At 45.5% G+C, this 20,039-nt stretch overlaps 1 protein-coding gene across 2 annotated transcripts in view; it reads right to left on the bottom strand.

The window, feature by feature from the left end:
• LRRC74B (leucine rich repeat containing 74B) overlaps positions 1-20,039 on the bottom strand; it is a 29,434-nt gene that overhangs the window by 5,315 nt on the left and 4,080 nt on the right. The window contains exons 5-9 of one of the 2 annotated variants that reach the window (XM_064522366.1): positions 18,413-18,522; positions 14,897-15,012; positions 12,394-12,472; positions 10,891-10,986; positions 5,617-7,619 (exon numbers count right to left, since the gene is read on the bottom strand). In XM_064522366.1, the coding sequence (XP_064378436.1) occupies positions 7,485-7,619; positions 10,891-10,986; positions 12,394-12,472; positions 14,897-15,012; positions 18,413-18,522 (536 nt within the window). In that variant the 3' untranslated portion in view covers positions 5,617-7,484. Of the gene's footprint in view, positions 1-5,616; positions 7,620-10,890; positions 10,987-12,393; positions 12,473-14,896; positions 15,013-18,412; positions 18,523-20,039 lie in introns of those variants that run through there. The other variant, XM_064522367.1, reaches the window with a different exon arrangement.

The following is a 20,039-nucleotide window of genomic DNA, read 5'->3' as shown; positions in this document are numbered from 1 at the left end:
AGTTGGTTGTTTGTGCTGTCGCCCCCCTCTCATAACCCACGCGTGGAAGTGGGCAGCCAGGCAGCGGTCTGGCTGCATCCACCTTGCTACCCCAACAGATGCTCAGTAAAACCCTCAAAAGCTTGGGGAAAGGGAGGCGAGTTTCACCCATGATCTTCCTGTGCTCAGCAAGGCCAAAATTAGCTCGTGCTCCCCCAGCCATGCGGAGGGCAGCTGGCTGCTCTACCTGGGCATGCAAAGCCCTGCTCACGGCTGCTGTCCCACAGCTGCAGGCCAGGACCTGGGCACAGCATTTTACAGGTCCGTGCAGCTTCCCAAATCACCAGGGAGAAGCCTGTACCTGCACATGTGCTTGCACAGCAGAGCTGGAGAGCGTGAGCAAGCGAAGCCTGTCCTGCTCGACAGGACACCTCCAGGAGCAGATCTGCTGCTCTGGACGGGGCACTTCATTTGTGGGTGCTGTGGGAGACTGGGCCCTGGCTAGTCCCACAGAAACTGGGGTGCCCGAGGGGCTACGGCAGCCGTGCAAAGGTGGCTTGGGACCTAGGACTTACAGATAGCTAAATATAACCCTATTTTCTCAGTCAGGCCTGAACCCCTCTGTTAGCAGCGAGGACAACACCGAGCAGAGAAGCATCTCGGCACTTGGGCAGATTCTCTAAAGCTGACAAGAGTTATGGGCAGAACTGATTCGTGAGCCACTGTAAATAATGTGACTCAAAAAGTGAGTCACGTGAGTTAATCCACGTAGCTGCCCATCCTCATCACTGTTCACTAGCGAAATTTCTTTTCCTTGATAAGAACATCACTCTTCATTAAAGAATAAAAGTATCCAACAGCTAGGCAGGGAGGCAGATAGATGTAACTCTCCTTATCAATTGTCCGCATTTCATCTCTGCTATAAATCTATTGTTGGCAGGATCAAGGCCAGTAGAAAGAGCAGACCACAGGTTTGTCTTACTGGAAAAGAACAGTAAAATTATTAAGAGAGCAGAACATGCTGAAGTTCAAAATAGTTTTCTGTTCTTTTTTTGGTAAAAAGTTGATATATTCAAAAAAAATTACTTTCAGCCATAACTAGGGCTGAGCTTACCCAGCATGTGCTATAGTTCAACATTTTAAATTGGCAGTTCTGCGTAGCTTCTACAATGGACCCCAGAAATGTCTGATGAGCCTCTTTATTAATGTTATTTAATCTATTTAAAAACATTCATTTGTATAAATTCCAGAGAACTTGCTTATATATGAAAACCAAGAGTGGATAGCTGGGGCACTACCAACCAGGGTAAATAGCTGGGACTGACATGGATGCAGCTGGCAAGGAATTAAAGGATTTAACATAATTAATGCCAGCCTGGGAAGAGAACATGCCCTCTCAAGCAAATTTGATTTTTTTTGTTTTTTTTAAACACAGAATTACAAAATTAGTTTGTTCACTTGTACCACACAAAATCCCACTGCAATAATGTGCCCTACACAGAAGGGAAATATATATTAATTGATTTTAAATTGTCTACATATTAATGCTCAAAAAAAAAAGAAAAAAGGTTATTGTCAACAGCACCTGCTACCAAGGGAGCCCTCCTAAAATTATTTGTTCTTAAAGTTGTATCGGCAGGAAAAAGATTCAAAACAGATGCTGTCAGTAGAGTTTTAAGATGATAGCATGGCAACACCGTAAGTAATTGCACAGTATTACCTGGCGAGCACATGCCGCTGGGTTGAGTGGAACAGCATCTGTGGCTGTTGGGGTGAATGTAATAAAATTAGATCTGGCAGGGAAAAAAAAGTCAGTTCCCCCTCCCATATGCCCCCGCAGGCATGCGCATGATACAGCCAGCTTTAAAAATCAAATCACCCCCATGTACTGCTGACAAAACTCAATTTCTTAAAGAACAGGGGGAGTTTGTTGTTTGTTTTTTTTACAATGGCTAATATTGCAGCAATTTTTCATAGGGATATCTTTCTCCAAATTAGTTTCTTTAAAAAAACAAACAAAATCACACACATTTTGGGGGATTCATGGAAACCATCTAATCAGCCTACCTGGGATTCATGGTAATCAGTCTAATTAAAATGCACTGGAGCAAAGTATGTAGGTCATAGTGGTATAATGACTGGTAATGGGGCTCTGGAAAACTGCTCCTCTGAAAGGGATTTAGAGGTCATGGGGCGTAAACAACTGAACATGTGCTTCCAGGGCTGTGCTGTGGCTAAGAGGGTTAATGTGATCCTTGGATGATAATCCCCTACTTACAGAAGTAGGAGTGGGAAGGTAGCGCTACTGCTGCATGCAGGAGACAACGGCCAAGGATGGGTCTGAGCTCCACGGAAGACACTGCCGAACTGGGGAGGGCTCACGTGAGAGCTGCTAGGACAATCCAGGTTTGCAAAGGAGGCTGAAGAAGACAAGGCCATGCACCAGGATAAGATTTCCCACAAAGAGGACTCGACTCAAGGAAAAAAAACCTCAAATTCACACCGGGAAGAACAACGGATTTTTTGCTGGGGGAAAAAAACCTGACACCTAGGATGCTTTTACCTGGGATGTGGTCATTTCTCCATCACTGAAATGATAGAGACACATGACTGAATCAGCCCACAGCCCTCCTCCTAGAAGCATGTCTCATCCAGCCACAAGATTCATGAGGCACGAGGAAGGGGTGCCATGTCCCAGGCCCCCCGGCCAGGGCCAGGGATAGCTGAAAGCAGCTGCTCTGATGCTTATCTCTGAGGCCTCAGGAGATGGGAGCTCTGCTGTTGCCAGCGCAGCCCAAGTGACGTGAGCCTGTGCTCTGCGGGAGCAGCGGGGACCCTGCAGCGCCTTGCAAACATGGGCAGCTGCACTGGAGCCTCTGCAGACCCTGCAGGGAGATCGCCTGGCTCTTGCACGGCGAAGCATGGGAGTCGCAGGTGCATCCCCAACACCATTTCAGGGACAGTTTGCTCGCAGACGTTAAGTTGAAATAAGCAGGCACTGACCCAGTTATACACCTGAGCCCCTTCCTTGCTCTCGGGAGGGGAAGGGGTGCACAGAGCAGTGGAACGGGGTGGGCTATCCCCCGGAGAGAGCGGTTCAGCTTCCTGATTCAATTCCCAGCCCTGTGTTTCTAAATTATCCTCCTACCCAGACCTCAGCTCTGAAGGCAGCACAGACAATCTGCAAGGCTCATTTAAGGCTCGCTGTAAGTAATCCTCTCATCATCCCATATGATCCTCCCCTCCTCCTCCTGCAAACACTGCCAGAGACTGGCGATCATGAAAAGAGCCAGAGCTCTCGAGAGGGTGTTTTGTCTCTGTGCTGTTCCTCCCTCATCTCATGCTGGCACAGCAGAGCCGCATCCCCTTTCCCAGCCTTCCCCAGCACCGAGGGGAAGGCACCAGCAGGCTGATGGGCTGAGCCTAGGTGTACACGAACTATTGCAACAAGGCTAGCATTTGTATTTTGCAATCATTTTAGCAGCCTGTATCTCAGAAATCCCTGAAACAAGTCTGTATTTGGACCATAGCTCATCCGTGTCTCACCACATGATGCAGGTATTTTCCAGACAATTCATGTAAGCATATACAATACAGGCTGATCCCAGTGATAACAGAGGCTCCCTTTCTGAAAGCAGCAGCCATAACAGTCTTCAAATACATAGCCACAAAATTAAAGAGAATAAACATTCACCATGTGCATAAGAGAGAAGCAACAGACTTAAACTGTGACAAGAGAGATTTAGGCAGGGGACTGGAAACACTTCCTAACACTGACAACAGCCTTGCCTGGAAAGGTCATGAAGTCCATCAGATATTCCCAAGGTCTGTCAGGAACAACCTGTGGTGAGCTGACCCTGTTCTGGGGCAGGGGTAGCTGACTCCTTATGATCCCTTTGCCTTCATGCCTGGATTCCCTCATTAGACTGGAAGCAGGCCTGACCTTAGCTGGGACATGAGCCAAGGTCCCTTTGTGCATGGCAGCACACCTGACACTAATCCCTCCTTCCTCAGACTCAGCTTTTAAATTCAGAGTACTTAGAAAAGCACATTGGCAAGTAATTGTCCAGGACTGGATAAAAATACCAGACTCAATGATGCAAAGGAAATGAAAGTGCTCAAGAAAAATTGCTCTTCTGCACTTGGAAAAAAAAGCCAGAAGTAGGAGTCATATTACAGGATGTTAAGACACTTTCCACTCCAGCCCTAACTCAGAATGATGCTTAATAGTGGCTACTAGAGCTAGACAATTTGCAGTCACCAGTGTAACTTACACCAAAAGTTTTTAGGAGGAATTAGCCAGGGAGCTTCCCCAGAGCATTAACACTGATTTTCCAAAAACAATCAGATGGTTGGAGAAGTTCCAGAGGACTGGAAGAAAACAAATCTGCTGAACACTCAAAAAGGTGAAGAGGAGGAGCAAGGAAATTCAAGGTCTCAACCAGACACTAATGAGCCAAAATGAGAGCTGCTCAAGAAGTAAGGAGAAAATATTAACGCCAGTCAATATGGATTTGAGGTAAACTCTTTGCTTTCACCCCCTCAGGAGGTTTGAAAGAGGTAGCAGTGCTGAGGTAATACACTGTCTTCCATGAAGCATCCACCTGACGATTTTGTAAAGAAACTAAAAAGAAACAATATTGAAACAACATTCACTTAGATGAAAAACTGGCTGAGTGCTGCAAATAGCACTGTAAACAGGGATTCATCAACAAATCTTGTGAGTTACTCAGGGATTAGTTCCCAACCTGAAAGAAAACAAAACTGAGTTTGGAGGAAAGAGAAATAGTGACACAAACTGGTAGGATTGCTAGGTAAACTGGGAACAGCAAGTATTCCAGTATAACTGAAAGCCCTACTTCAGCTTTTCCTGTCCTGTAACTGATCTTTCTAACCTACCCAGCTAATTACTATTTACGTTCACTTGCTGTAAGTTAACTAACAAAATAGGTGCTGACCGTGAAAGGATGGCAGGACACCCTCCACCCAGCTCCCTGGGGACCTAAGAAACTATATGAGAAACCTGAAGATATTTTTCCAGTCCTTCCTTCTCCACGTGTTAATCCTCAATAACCTTTTGGAACAGGTGCCAAAGCATAGCACATCCTACAACTTCGTAACACAATCTCCTGCACTCCAAGTTCAGCAGCCTCGACAGGCCGGCAATGCCGGTCCTCTCCCTGCAGTGCTCTGGGGAAGATCATTCTGCCTGAGCATGGAGGTCAGTGTTCGCTTTTCCATAGTGATCTATTTTTCTCATCAAACCTGCAAGACAAATCAAATAACATGTGACATATATATCTCAATCATATCACTCTATAACGCACCACTGGCTCACTTGATATTTTTAGGTTCCCAAATGGTACAATGATAGGTTTATTGAGCTTAATTCTCACAAGAAAAAAAAGAAAGAAACCAGCTGTATCTAGCTCCAGTGAATAATGAATTGATGTGATAATGCCAATGTAAGTGGATCTTCTCTAGTTACACCAGCTGGTAAATAAGAAAGGACTTGGTGTGCATTAATTCTTTACCTGCCTTACTCTTCATATGATTTAACTGGCAACTCTTTTTTGGGGAGCATAGGAAGGCTAGGGGTAAAGGAAGTAAGAGAAACAATAAATGATGACTAAATACTTTAAAATAGAAGTATTTATACCGATTTAAATCAAGACCTGTTACAGCTTCTGTGTTTAATGCATGAATTTTTCACCTAGAGATTGAGAGGGAGTCAGGATGGTTTTGAAAATCTTGGATATAATCAGTATTTACAGAACATATAACATGTAAGGAACTTTTCAGAATGGTGTGAACAGAAGGATATGAGTTTGAAGCACAGAAATTATTTATTAGAAATATAAATGTAAGATAATTTGCACAACTATAGGTCAGATTCTATTTGGCAAATCATGATTGCATAGAGTTATTTTCAGATGAAGAAGTTAAACCTCATCATTTGCTGAGAACTGATGCTAAGTGAACTTCCACTTGTAGGCACATTCATTAGCTAAATGAAACACAAAAGCGAAGAGGATGATTATAATGGTTGTGCTCTAGGAAAAAAGTATAAAGCAAAGTACAGGGCACCAACCACCTGGAAGGAGACTGGCAGAAGCAGTCTTGAATTTTGGTCCTTCCCTTAGTGAGCTGCCTCCTCAGAGAGATGTCATCACTGGTTTCCAGGAGAACACTGCCTGGATCTCCCCAGCCCCTGCCAGTCAGTGTTAGCTAAAGAGAAAATCAAACCCAGTACACATTGACGCACTAGGGGACAGACAAAGCTTGTCTAGTTTGAGCCACAGATTAAAAAAAAAAAAATTGTTGCATATACTTTACCAGCAGAGTTTGCATATAAAATGTTAAGAAAATCCCTGCAAACCTTCAGGATATGAAAGACAATTATTTCTTCACAGTCTCAACTATGTTAAGGTGGCACTCCAACATTGCTGGGGTTTGCTGCCCTCTGATTCAGGACAGAGCAGCTTGAGCCTCCAGCCCAAGCCAGACACCACCAGTGTCTCGTTTGACCATTCTCAGCTCCTCTCCCAGCCTGGCAGAAACAGCTGCAAGAACAACCTCTTCACGTGGATGCCAAGAGAGGAAGAGTAAAGATACACTGCTCAGAGCACAGCTGCACAGCTGTGACTCCTCTCTCCCTCCCGCAGCTTCCTGCCCCGCAAAGTATCCCTTGAGGGGGATCACAATCTCTCAGTCCCCCCAAGAAGCATGGCCCCATACCAAGGATATTGAGTTACCACTGAGAGCCTGTCCCATTTCCAGGCAGCCTGTAGCATCCATCCAATGTGACATTGAAGAAAGTAAAAGTGCACATCCAGGAAATAAGAATACCAACCATGTTTTTGGGAAGGGGCTCCATTATGGAGAGCATGGCCTCCACGTAAGGCTAAGGAATTCTGGTAGGAAGCAGCTAAAAATGAGTCACCAGTGCCATGTGACAGCCAACTCTGCAAAGGCAATCCTGACTATCTAATAAGAAAACAAGTCTAAGGCAGAAAGCATATGTTCACAGCACATCTCTGGATACGTCTTTGCTTCTTACATAAGTGCAATCTCGAGCTGCATCAATCCTACTGTAGTTGGTTGTGGATTCAAGCACCATCAACTACCAGTAGCAGCTGCTGCACATGGTGTTCCACCCAGCCCCAGCCCTTCCAGACAAATGTCCCCACACACAAAGCTGATGATCAAAAAGGAGGCAGTTACGTGGGCCTCTCATCCACAGGGATGCTCTTGCACCTCCCCAAAGAGACTGAGTGCTGGTTATTGCAGAAATCTTAAAGTGAACAGAAAGAAACACTCATAAGTGACAGCGATGATGAAATAGCCAGTATTTCTAGAGATCCTGCCCTAAGCACTGCCCCAGGGTGTCCTCATGTCAAGGGCTTGGTCAGCAGTAGTAGGATGTTATGCAGATACACAGAAGCAGCAGCCCTGAAGAGATTCTTGTTAAGCCACTCCATTCTGGGAATTGGCTGCCACTCTGGCTAAGCCTGAAGCTCAAGCTTTGATTGACTTTTTCTATGCAGCATTCTGTTTCCGCCATGTCTGATAAGAAGATTTGGGGAAAGTATTTTCACAGCATCACACAGGTCTGCAAGCTCTTTGTTCACAGGGATGTCCTAGAGGGGAAAATCACTACAGGTAAGCAAGCATATGGTATGCTTTACCTTCCTTCAGACAAAATTTATCACAACATGTTCTGGGCTCTCACAACCCAAATAAATACAAAATTCTCACACAAGCCTGTGAAATCTGGGGCTAATAGTGTACAATGCCACATTACCAGCAGGAACAAGATTCAATAAACAGCAATGTCCTACTCCCAGGGCAAGAAGCAGAAGAGACAAGATGATGAAGAACAGTATAAAAGTAGCACATGAATCAAAGCAAGATCACAGAATCACAGAATGGTTGAGGTTGGAAAGGACCTCTGGAGATCATCTAGGCCAACCCCCTTGCTCAAGCAGAGTCACCTAGAGCACATTGCACAGGATCGCGTCCAGGCAGGTTTTGATTATCTCCAGAGAAGGAGACTCCACGGCCTCTCTGGGCAACCTGTTTCAGTGCTCTGTCACCCTCACAGTAAAGAAGTTTTTCCTCATATTTAGACGGAACTTCCTGTGTTTCATTTTTTTCCATTGCCTCTTGTCCTATCACTGGGCACCACTGGGAAGAGTCTGGCCCCATCCTCTTGACACCTTCCCTTCAGATATTTGTATACACTGATAAGATCCCCTCTTGGTCTTCTCTTCTCCAGGCTGAACAGGCCCAGCTCTCTCAGCCTTTCCTCACATGAGAGATGCTCCAGTCCCCTAATCATCTTTGTAGCCCTACACTGGACTCTCTCCAGTAGTTCCATGTCTCTCTTGTAGTGGGGGGCCCAGAATTGGACACAATACTCCAGATGTGGCCTCACCAGGGCTGAGTAGAGGGGCAGGATCACCTCCCTGCACCTGCTGGCAATGCTCTCCCTAATGCACCCCAGGATACCATTGGCTTTCTTGGCCACAAGAGCACATTGCTGGCTCATGGTTAACCTGGTGTCCACCAGGACTCCCAGGTCCTTCTCTGCAGAGCTGCTTTCCAGCAGGTCAATCCCCAACCTGTACTGGTGCATGGGGTTATTCCTCCCTTGGTGCAGGACCCTGCACTTGCCTTTGTTGACCTTCATGAGGTTCCTCTCCGTCCAACTCTCCAGCCTGTCCAGGTCTCTCTGAGTGGCAGCACAGCCTTCTGGTGTATCAGCCACTCCTCCCAGTTTTGTATCAGCAACAAACTTGCTGAGGGTGCACTCTGTCCCTTCATCCAGGTCATTGATGAACAACACTGGACCCAGTACGGACCCCGGGGGACACCGCTAGCTACAGGCCTCCAACTAGACTCTGCGCTGCTGATCACAACCCTCTGAGCTCTGCCATTCAGCCAGTTTTCAACCCATCTCACTGTCCACTCATCTAACCCCCATTTCCTGAGCTTACCTATGAGGATGTTATGGGAGACAGTGTCAAAAGCCTTGCTGAAGTCAAGGTACACAATATCCACTGCTCTCCCCTCATCTACCCAGCCAGTCATTCCATCATAGACGGCTATCAGATTGGTTAAGCATGATTTCCCCCTGGTGAATCCATGCTGACTAGTCCTGATCACCTTCTTTTCTTCCACATGCTTAGAGATGATATCCAGGATGAGCTGTTCCATCACCTTTCCAGGTATGGAGGTAAGGCTGACTGGCCTGTAGTTTCCTGTGTCCTCCTCCTTGCCCCTTTTGAAGACTGGAGTGACACTGGCTTTCTTCCAGCCCTCAGGCACCTCTCCTTTCAAAGATGATGGAGAGTGGCCTAGCAATAACATCCGCCAGCTCCCTCAGCACTCTTGGGTGCATCCCATTGAGGCCCATGGATTTGTGGGTGTCGAGACTGTCTAAATGATCTCTAACCCAATCCTCCTCAACCAAGGGCAAGTCTTCCGTTCTCCAGACTTTCTCTCTTGTCTCCAGGATCTGGGATTCCTGAGGGCTGGCCTTAGCAGTAAAGACTGAAGCAAAGAAGGCATCTAGTAACTCTGCCCTCTCTGTATCCTTCGTCACCAGGGCACCCAACCCATTCAGCAGCGGGCCCACATTTTCCCTAGACTTCTTTTTGCTACTGATATATTGGAAGAAGCCATTCTTGTTGTTCTTGACATCCCTTGCCAAATTTAATTCCAAATGGGCCTTCGCCTTCCTTGTTGCATCCCTGCATACTCTGACAACGTTCCTATATTCCTCCCAAGTGACCTGTCCCTTTTTCCACATTCTGTATACTTCCTTCCTCTGAGTTTTGCCAGAAGCTCCTTGCTCATCCATGCAGGTCTCCTGCCCCCTTTGCTTGACTTCTTACTCATAGGGATGCACTGATAGATATGGGTTTTCATGTAAGCTCCTCACAGCACTCTCAAAAGACAGAGCGAGCTGAAGTAAACAAAGGTGGAAAATACCCTGTCCTAAGAAAACCCCCAGAGAGAAAGCCAGCACAATACCAAAATGGACAGTAAGCTCAGAAGAATGGTCTACAGGAAGAGAAGTTACAACAACTGGAAAGAAGGAGGTAAAGTGGACAGACACTGAGTTACAGGGGAAGGCTCAATACTTCAGGGATCATCCAGTCTCTCTTTAAGGCTGACATTTGAATTGGTCCTAGCAAAGGGTCAGGAAGGACAAGATTCATCCAATTAAATGCAGGTGACTGAAGGGAAACTGTCTCCTTTGAGCAGATCATCACAGACTCCCTATGTAGTCCATGGTGATATACAGTCAATATAGTCAGCAGAGTTCAGGTGCAGTTCTCCCCATCCTAAAGCTGATCTCTACACTTAGTTGTGCTAGTTGTGCCTTATGTATCACTGGCTAAATCTCCATCTTCTATGAATAGATCTCATGTAATTACCTCAGATGTAGTTGCTTACATTGTAGATGAGTTAGGCAAGACAAATCCCTCCTCAATAAACAACTAAGTAACACTCTTCTTTTATTAGAAATGAAAAGTAGTTGCTAACTAGTTGATCACAAGGGCATTAACTGGCTACTGGTCTGAGACATAGCCTCTATTTGGCCCAAATTTCAGAAGTGATTCCCTTTGGTAGGGCACATGAGATACCTTGTGTTGATGCCTACTTGGAGGCAAAGGGCTGCCTTCTCAGACCCGGCACTGTTCATAAAGGGGGTAGATTTTCAAGTGGAAGTTCTTGCGCCACATAAGGGCTATTTAGTTCTATTAGAAACAGGACAGAAATCTTTCTAAAACTGTTTGCATCTTCAAAGCAGACAGCACACAAAATCCCTCTGGCAGCATTTTGTTATTCATATATCACCCATTCAGTCTCTTCCCTTCCTTCTTCTGGTTTAACACTTACTGGCAAGTCCAGGATCTCTATGCTAGAGTCAGAATTTGCCTGTAGAGCTTTGAGGACTCCAAAGCAGCCTTCACTCTGCATGGGATTTCTGGTCATCTGAAGTCAGGAAAGAAATAACAGGAGAATATGTGACATGTCTTCCTCTTCCTAACATTTCTTCTTTGGCACCATGAAAGTCTGTACTTGTCTCTTCAAACTGGGGACTGTTTAGCAAAAAAAAGTCATCCTCCTAAAGCGGCAGCCATCAGTCACACAATAAAACCTCCTAATGACCAAGGGCCAAAAGACACGAATTGAGTATCTCAGAGAGGGTGGGCTGTAGGAGTGGTTCATGGCCAAGAGACATGGACATCCTCAGGAGTCCCCACTCAAGCTGTGCACCTAGGTTGAGTGTGAAGCAGGGTCCCAAAGCATGCAGCAATGGTAGCCACAGCTTGCTCACTGCCACAGCCAAGGACATGGGTTGTCTGGGAGCCCCTGCATCAGCACAGCACTGCTGCCGGACTGAGACAGCCCAACAGAGAAGCCAGGCTTCCACTGCCTGCAGGATGCACATGGCTCAAAAGCCACAGTTTGGCCATCCTGAATCAGGAAGATCTCCAGGCCACGAGACACACGCAGGGAATTCAAGTGACCTATACTGCACCAGATAATTGCATGTTCTTATCAGAACCATTTTGTCCACCTTCAGTTCAGCAACTCAGGCCTTTAAGTTCTCTCCCATGCCCTCTTTCAAGGGAGTTCCTCAGATCCTATCACCTGCTCCTCCTTTTCTCCTTTCACATGTCATCCCTAGCTCTCCTTGCATGCATCTGCTAAGTGACTTTGATCCCAAACTCTGACAGCACATTTTACACAAGGAGAATCATGCAACAGACGCTGCAGGCATGCAGGTCCCATTGGGCAAAACAGAAGAAGGGCAAACAACATGGAAGCTGACTGAGACTCCAAGATTTTTTGTATGATCCTCCCCTTGGTGGTACCAGTGGTCCCCAGTGGGTGACATACTAGCTGGGTTTATCTCAAGTGGCAGGAACAGTAGGAAGACATACATAGGGGTTAGCTTGGGGGCCAATAAATCTCTGGGAAGATGACTGGCCATGAGCCAATGCTCCCTCAGAGTTGTCTGAACAGCAGAAAAAGGGAAAGGAGTAGTAGGCCAAGAGCCCTCAAATGGCCATCACAGTGCTTCCTATCATGCCTAGGTGCACATCATTACTGCAGGAAATGGATGCTATCCATGCTGAAAGATGTGGCAGGACAGACTGCAGTCCCTACAGTGGCAGGGATGCAGAAATCCATATTCAGACAAAACTGTGTAAGCGCTCTGTCTTAATAAGCTCATACTGCAACCAGGGAAGCATGGGAGGAGACAGGCTGGGGCAAGTAGCTCCCTGATCTTGCTCTGGATTTGCTCTTAGAGGTTCCAAGCCAGGACAAGATGTGTATCAATATTTAAACATGCATAAGAGGCTCCAATACCTTCCTTGGAAAGTTACTCACGTTAAGGTTTTTCAGAGTCTTGTTTTCTTTCAGGCCTAGTGCAAAGCGCAGAGCTCCCTCCACTGAAATGCGATTATTGCTAAAAACAGATAAAAGTATAGTTCATACACTGAAGTGCAGGTTTTCTGTATTCACACAGCCAGACTGATACTTCAAAAGACACTGATTGCATAAATTGCTCAGGTAGAGGATAAGCAACTTCCTGCCTCACCCAACACTGAAAAACTGTTACATCCAGAGGGAATTTAGGGCAGTTCCTTCCAAATAAATATTTGGGATGTGGGAACCTGTTAGGGGTTGCCAAATCCGGTAGCCCAATAGAAGCAAGGCTGCCGCGGCTCCATGCCCCCAGGTCCAACCAGCAGCGAGGCTAAGCATGTATTCCCAGTAGGCACAAACACAAACACACATATGCAACACATCTGTACGTATGCACACAGCCAGCCGCACAGATCAACATAGACAGGAACATGCAGCACTCACACTAACACAAAGAGCACCAACGGCCTCATCCTGTTCCCCTCTCTGGCTGATCAGGATGAAGGTCTGTTGCTGGGAAATACACACAAATATACAATGTGGATCCCTCCAGCAGCTGGGCTTAGACATGCAGTATATGCAGTAGCTGGCCCTCAGTCTCCCTGGCAACCAGTTTACACACCTTATCCCTTTATAACTCTATGTTCCCACACTGTTCCTCCCCGAACCACCTTGATTCATGCCTTTCCCACTTTTGGTTCCTCTTCTAAGCATCCCATAGTAAGCTTTAATTCCCAAATGCTCTCTGCCTGCATCCCATGTGTCCCACACCCTTAGGCAGTAACACCTCTCAGTTTGAAAGGTGATCTAGAGAGCCTCTCCTCTTGACTCACTTGGGATGGGTGTCAACTCTGGCCAATTGCTCTGCTTTCATAGCCCTGGGAGGAGCCAAGGTGGGGTGTCCATTTCTCTGACTGGATTATTGGGGTTCCCCCCCTCCACCTGCTATTGTGCCTCTGTGCTCCTCAATGTGCATGGAGATGAGCTTTTTATCACACAGCCTAACAGAATGCATCTCCCAGGGAAGGTCCTCTCCTTTCCTCTCACAGGACGATCTTAAGTGTCCACAAATACCTATGGCCACTGCTTTCAATCTCATCTGGGGGACAAATGTGCGTGACACATGGCCATTTGCAACTCCCACATCCTACAGCATGCAAGCTTTCCAAGGTAGTGTCCCAGTACAGCACAGCCACGGATGGCTCTTTTTTAGCTTCTATTTACCCCAAGCATATTCTTCTGTACCAGTGCTCCAGTGCACCACCCGTTCTGGTGGGAGTTTGCCATATCTAAACTGTCTAAGAGCTAATTAGTTCCTCTAGTGCTGCAAGCTGATATAAACCTGCAAAGACTGAGGAGCATGCAGGTGTTCATGCTAAGCAGGCCTGGCCTCTCAGGGGCACTTACTGGTACAGGCACAATCTCGTGCTAACACCACTAGGCATCTGTCTATGCAGAGCAGCTTGTGGGACACACAGAGCCCAGATGTACCATCTGCACATTACCATAAACATTTCAGTTTCGTAAGTGAGGCCAATTTACTCCTGGCTCATTAATTCAGACATTCTTTGCTTTCCAGGAGCCTGGAAGTACCTGCTAACATTATCTCTGGCAAAATGATAGCTATCAACTGATCTGCAGGATTTTATACTGTGCATAGTTTACCCTGCTCCACCCTTCCTGCCAGCCTACCCATGCTCTGATCACTCCAAACCATTTCTAGTTCCATTAATTTTCTCCATAGATGCACTCCTCTAAACACAAGCTTGTTCCACGGCTTTTGTAACTACCATCTCTGCCAGCTTTTCTGATTTTTTTTTTACTGAGAGAGATATCATCTGTCATATTGATCACTACAAGCTTGCTGAGATCTGTTTCTCAGCTACCTTGCTTCCCTTGCTGCTGTTCAGTTCCAAGCCCGCCTGCCTATAGACCATGTTTTGAACAGAGGCAATGGTCCAGTTCTTGCTCCAAACACAGATGATATTTTTCTGTCATATTCTAAAGTCTCATTTCTGGAGGTTCTAGCAACCTTGTTTCTCATAACTGACTGACCCTTTCACCAGGCCCTCCAATTGCTTACAGCATTTCCTTCTCAATTTATTGTTGCCAATTTTGGCAGCTTTGTTCTTTGATCCCATCTTTTTTCATTGGTCCCAAACTCTTCTATACCATCACTTCTTTTAGATTGCAAGGATGACACAGAACTGAAATATGTAATCGCGGGAATGGCAGAAAGTAACAAGGATCAAAAGATTTTATTGCACTCCAATGTTAAAGAGAGGAACTGGGATTCAGGATGAGACTAGCAGCACTGGTATTTTATGGCATTCCCTCTCTGCCTTATGCACCCACCACTCTGTGCAGACAGGAGATATAAATGGTTGCTGGGGGCTTTGCCCACCACGCTTGATCTCACTACAAAATGGGAGAAAACATGCAGTGAGATCAGAGCCTGACTCACCTTATGTTGAGCTCTTCCAGCACATTGTTGGTTTTAAGGGCTTCTCCCAAGGCAGCTGCCCCGCTGTTGTCAAAGCCATTGTAGGAGACATCCAGCACTTTGAGGTATATGTTTGCCTGTACAGCGACACAAACACATGACCAGAAATCTCCCTGTCATTTGGTACAACACTGAAGAAACATCCTTTCTGCAGACTAGGTGAAAAATCCTTTTCATTCCAGCTGGGCTCCTATTTCACAGGCCTGTGAAGACCTTGGCATACAGGATCGACAGCTGCTGGAGCTCATGCAAGCAGAGATGTGGTAGTGCTAGGACCCATGGACTGAGAAAGAATTAGACCTTCATTGGTAGCTCACCCCAAGGGCCTGCTGAAGATACTGAAGGATGTGATCTAACCTGCTGAGTCTGTCTACATCCACACTGTTTTTCTTATCTGTGTCTCCCCATGCGCTTGAGTTGTCCTGCAATAACTAGTTGGAGCCATGTATGCCCTTGCTATGTGCAAAGGTATTGTGGTTTGAGCCCTTTTCCCAACCTATGCCTGAATTTCCTGCTCAAAAAGCTCTTTTCAGGCTAGAACAGAGAGGTAGGCACTGTGGACAGCGAGGGAATTTGGGCTTATTAGAAGCAGAAGTGCAGAGGTAACACAACAGCACAGACACACCAAACAGGACTGCCCTTCCTGGGAGCTTCAATGACATGGTGAGCTCTAGTGCCACAACAGGAAAAACAAAGGAGAAGATTACAGTCTTGCTAACTGCTTTGAGGATTTGGAGTTGATTGTGTTTAACCACCCTGAGCATAGCACCAGGCAAGAGAGGGGAAAAAAGCCAGAGATTCCAACCCAGAGTTGCTGCTCCCCATCTCAGATGCCTCAGTGTTTAACAGTCAGGACTGTGACCCAAAATGTCATGAAAATAACACAAAAAAGAAGTCACAAAGATTTTCCAAGTGCTGTACTGAGACAGGAGTTGTGGTTTACTTCAGCTGTACAAAATATCTACTTTTCAAAGGGAAAGAGATAAAGATTATTTCATACAGTGAGAAGCTTAATAAACACATCCACAGATCTGAATAGTCAGACGAAGAAATATTTCTAGTCATTTATGTAAGACAGGCAAATGTGGCCTACAGGAGAACATTTCTTCTTGTTCGTTAGGCAAACTGACTCCAGTTACTGGTGAGCAACATTTTCTCAGTGACCAGACAGTTCAGTTTGATTTTTTTCAGGTCTCTGGGTGAGAGCTTGAGCTGGAAACTACTCACTCTCCATAAAACTTGAACACATAACTTGCTGTAGATGATCAAGGCCTGGAAGAAGAGCTCAGTTTCATACTTGCTTAGCATTATTTTCTCAAAATGGTAATCTTATTCTTTTCTCCAAGGAGCTCTCCAGAAGAATTGGGGAGGTAAGACATAAGATTTCTAATGTAATAAAAAAATAAAGGTAGCAGGTAGTGTATCTCTGGCAGAATACAGCAAAATACAGTTAAGTCCTGGCTGGAGGGCTCACTTTTTTATTACTGGCTTCTTGACTCAACCAATCTGCAAGATGCTGTTTATCAAACTGTAAGAAGAAAACAGGATTAGGTTTTGTATAAGCTATAAATTCTGGTCATTCAAAGCAGTGTGAGAGGGGATGCAGCAATGGAAGAGATGGCTGCAAATGGAGCCTCACCTCCTCCATAATTCTATGAGAGACATTTTCAACTGGCTTTTAAACAACCTGGTTTCTGTCTGCCTGAGCACCAAGAGCAGCTCAAGCGGCAGAGACACCTACATCAGGCACTGGGACTGTTTTCTCCCAGATAGTAGGGAGCATGATTTAGTATCACCTTCTTGAATTCGGCTGCTTTAGTAGGCTCTTGAACAGCCTGCCCCTTCACCAGCTAAACAGCAAGAATTGTCAAAGCTTCAGGAGAGCCACAGTTTTTTCCCCCTACTCCCTTCAGTGGGTCTTGGATTGGGTTGCAAGCTAATGCTGACAAAAGGTTTCTGATGCACTGGAGAACTTTATGGCTAGGAGCATGGAGCTTTCAAATGCACTGCCTCAGCACACAGGGATCTAAAGTGAATTTTAATGGGTGAAAAGGGGCCAAATCCAGAGTACCTCTAGACTGCCTAGCAGTTATCTTCTAACTGAGGAGTTCTGGGACTCTGCTGAGCGTGTAACTAGGGAAGATCTCCTTCACAGACAGCTTTGACAATCTTGCAAAAGCTTCTGGGTGAAAGGCTGGTAGTAAGTGTAATTTCAGTCTCAGTACAAGGCAAACCAGTTTTTATCAGACATCTTCTCAGGGAGGATCTGTCCTCGCTAGCTTTTGTAGAGTAGGAAAAAGAGAACCCTTCTTCTTGTGCTCAACATTTCAGTTTCCAAGCAACAGATTCCCTCGGATATGGCCAGTGCAAGGCCACTTCCCAGGATGTACTGGGAAGGGTGAGGAAATGGAGATGGCAAGGTAAAGACCACAGAAGTGTGTTCTTGAGAACATGGTGAAGGGGTGCAACCCCAAATCCTGATGGAACGAATCCTGGAACACACAGATGGATCAGTAAGCATTAGGAGCTGCATTAGGGCAGAGGGTAGTGGAGGAGGGTGCTTGAGTAAAAAATGATGCAGCCATCAAGAAGAAAGTGAGGTCGTGGAGCTTATTAGCTTCCAGAACTAACTGAGATGATGTAGAGAAAAAAATCAGTCCTCAGATTTGGGACTTGTTTTTGCTGCGGCTGAATTAATACAGTATCATCCCTTTTCCATACAGGAACAAGAATGTCTCCTTTGAAACCCGAACAATCTTCATTTTTACTTCCTTCCAGTTTCCCTTGCCAAATTTGCCTTGAGACTCCAGGAAACTAGTGCAAAACAACCCACTGAACATTTGAGAACTGAAAGGTAGATTTCCAAAAGTTAAAAGCCGGACAGGTCAAAATAGAGAATGCTCTTAGCACCTGGAACTGCCATTAAAATCCTGATTATAAAGCCCATATTCCTCCCTCCCTGTCCTTTCAGACAGGACACAGTCACTTAGAAGCTGTAGGTCTGCAAGAAACCTGCTACAGTCCAAAAAGCAATTGTGAGTTTGCTGCACAAGTCCTTGGATGGCATGTGTGATTTGCATTACACAGAGGTGAAATTACACGACTTTAATGGCCCCTTTCAGTCTAAAAAGCCAGAAAAATTACATTTTAATGGGAAACTACATTCTTTAGTAGAGTGAAAACTGTATATGGAATACAAAACAACATTCTGAATCAGAAGTGAAATGAAACAATTTAAAACATCCATTATAGTAATTTAGATCTATACAGGGAAAGAACTAGAAATAGAGAAATGAAAACATATTCACATCTTTACTCCCATAGTTCCAAGGTGTATACGCTCCCAGATCGTAAACGGCTGGCAGACAGGCAACCACTTAAGGCAAACAGCACATCATGACAACCATGCCCATTCAAACAGATTGAGCTTCATATGAGTTTTCAGAATTCAGAAACAGGAGTAAAATCATTTCCTACCCCCAAGCCTTTGGCTAAAGCAGCTGCCCCTTGGCTACAGAAATGGTTCCAGCTGATTTTAAGTTCCTTTAATCCAATGTTTTCTGCTATTGCCATTCCAAGAACTTCACCTTAAGAGAAATACATGAAGCAAAGCAGTTTAAAAGGGTTAGCTGTTCTGCAAAGCTGGAAGCTCAGGTTAGTTTAGGTATTTCTCTGCAATTCTCTGCATTACCTCTAGGCAAGCAATTAAAAAATATATATGTATTATTTTTTTTCTATCTCCTTCATCACACACATAAAGCAGAAACTGCCAGAAAATAAACTGTATGTGTCCTCTGATCACAGATCGCAAATGGAGCAAAAAGGGAGAGAAAATCCAACAATCACAGAATGAAATCAGGGCTTCCTGCTCCTGCCTGAAGAGCTGTCTGCACAGGCTCATTCTCTGGCCCAGTGTGAGTTTGAAGGTTGACAACAAGCACCATGTAGCTTCCCACAGTCTCCTGCTCTTCCTGAGCTTTGGCCTCCAGCCAGCTTAGGTCTGCTCATGGTAGAGAGGCCAGCTCTGCTCTCTCTTTAACCACTCCAAAAGCTACTGTGCCATTATGAAATCTGAAGAGGTCTTCTCAGCAAATGTCCTCTAAATGTCCAATGGGGCAGGAAGGAAATGAGGTGAGCCAATGAGCATAGCAGCAGAAGAAGCCATGGCCACACTTGGAGACCAGAAGACAGAGAAGAGCAGTTTGACTGTCAAGGCAGCAGGAGGTCAGCAGGAGGCCTGCTGGGGGATGGAGAGAAAAGCAGCCTTTGCAGCCTTCAAAGGTAGTAACAAGAAAACATTCAGAACGAAACCGGGAAGGAGCCAAATGAAGGACCTGGTGTGTTCCCAGTGGCCAGAAAAGATGAAGATTATGGTTGCTACTTCTCTCATGAGCTAGACAAACCCACTGGAGACGTGGAGGATCTTCAAGGAGGGGGCTATAGTTGTTGAAATGTGTAATGATTAATGGTTGGAAAGTGGTGGATGGAGAGAAGATGGTGGATTTTTCATGAAAGATACAACCAGGTTTGGAGAGGAAGAATGTAAATCTGACAGGAGGCACGAGATACGGCATGGGAGAGGAGAAATTCAGTATGACCTTTCGGAGTGTATATTCATTACAGACCATATTGGAGGTGGAGGGGTTTGGAGCATAGATGTAGGCTGAGAGCAAGAATAGGGAGATTTGTGAACCTTCAGCCTAAAGACAGTAGCAGAACACATGGCTGGGATTACCCATGGACAGCCACAGAAAGAGAAAATGAAGCATGTGCCAGCAAGGTGCAAAAAGCAGATGAACATAGAGGGTGAAAGCAATGACAACATAAGGAATGTTTGGCACAAGTGGACTGTTAGGAAGAAAGGATGGGTGATTTCAGACCAGCACAAGTGAGCCTGGCAAAACCAGTTCAGACTAGAAAGCAATAACTGGATTGCAGAGCATGACAGGAACACTGCAAATGCAAGGATGTAGTAATTATGATTAAATAACAGCATGCTAAAAAATCAGGAGCCAAAGAAAAGGAGCTATATGCATTAATAAGGTCAAGGGAGGAGCATGTTCATTGGAGACCAAAAAGCACATGGAAAAGAAACAGACAAAGC

The sequence above is a fragment of the Dromaius novaehollandiae genome, chromosome 17, assembly GCF_036370855.1.
Source record: "Dromaius novaehollandiae isolate bDroNov1 chromosome 17, bDroNov1.hap1, whole genome shotgun sequence".
Taxonomy (NCBI): Eukaryota; Metazoa; Chordata; class Aves; order Casuariiformes; family Dromaiidae; genus Dromaius; species Dromaius novaehollandiae.
The sequence above is the reverse complement of the archived record's forward strand: the minus strand, read 5'-3'. Positions and strand labels throughout refer to the sequence as shown.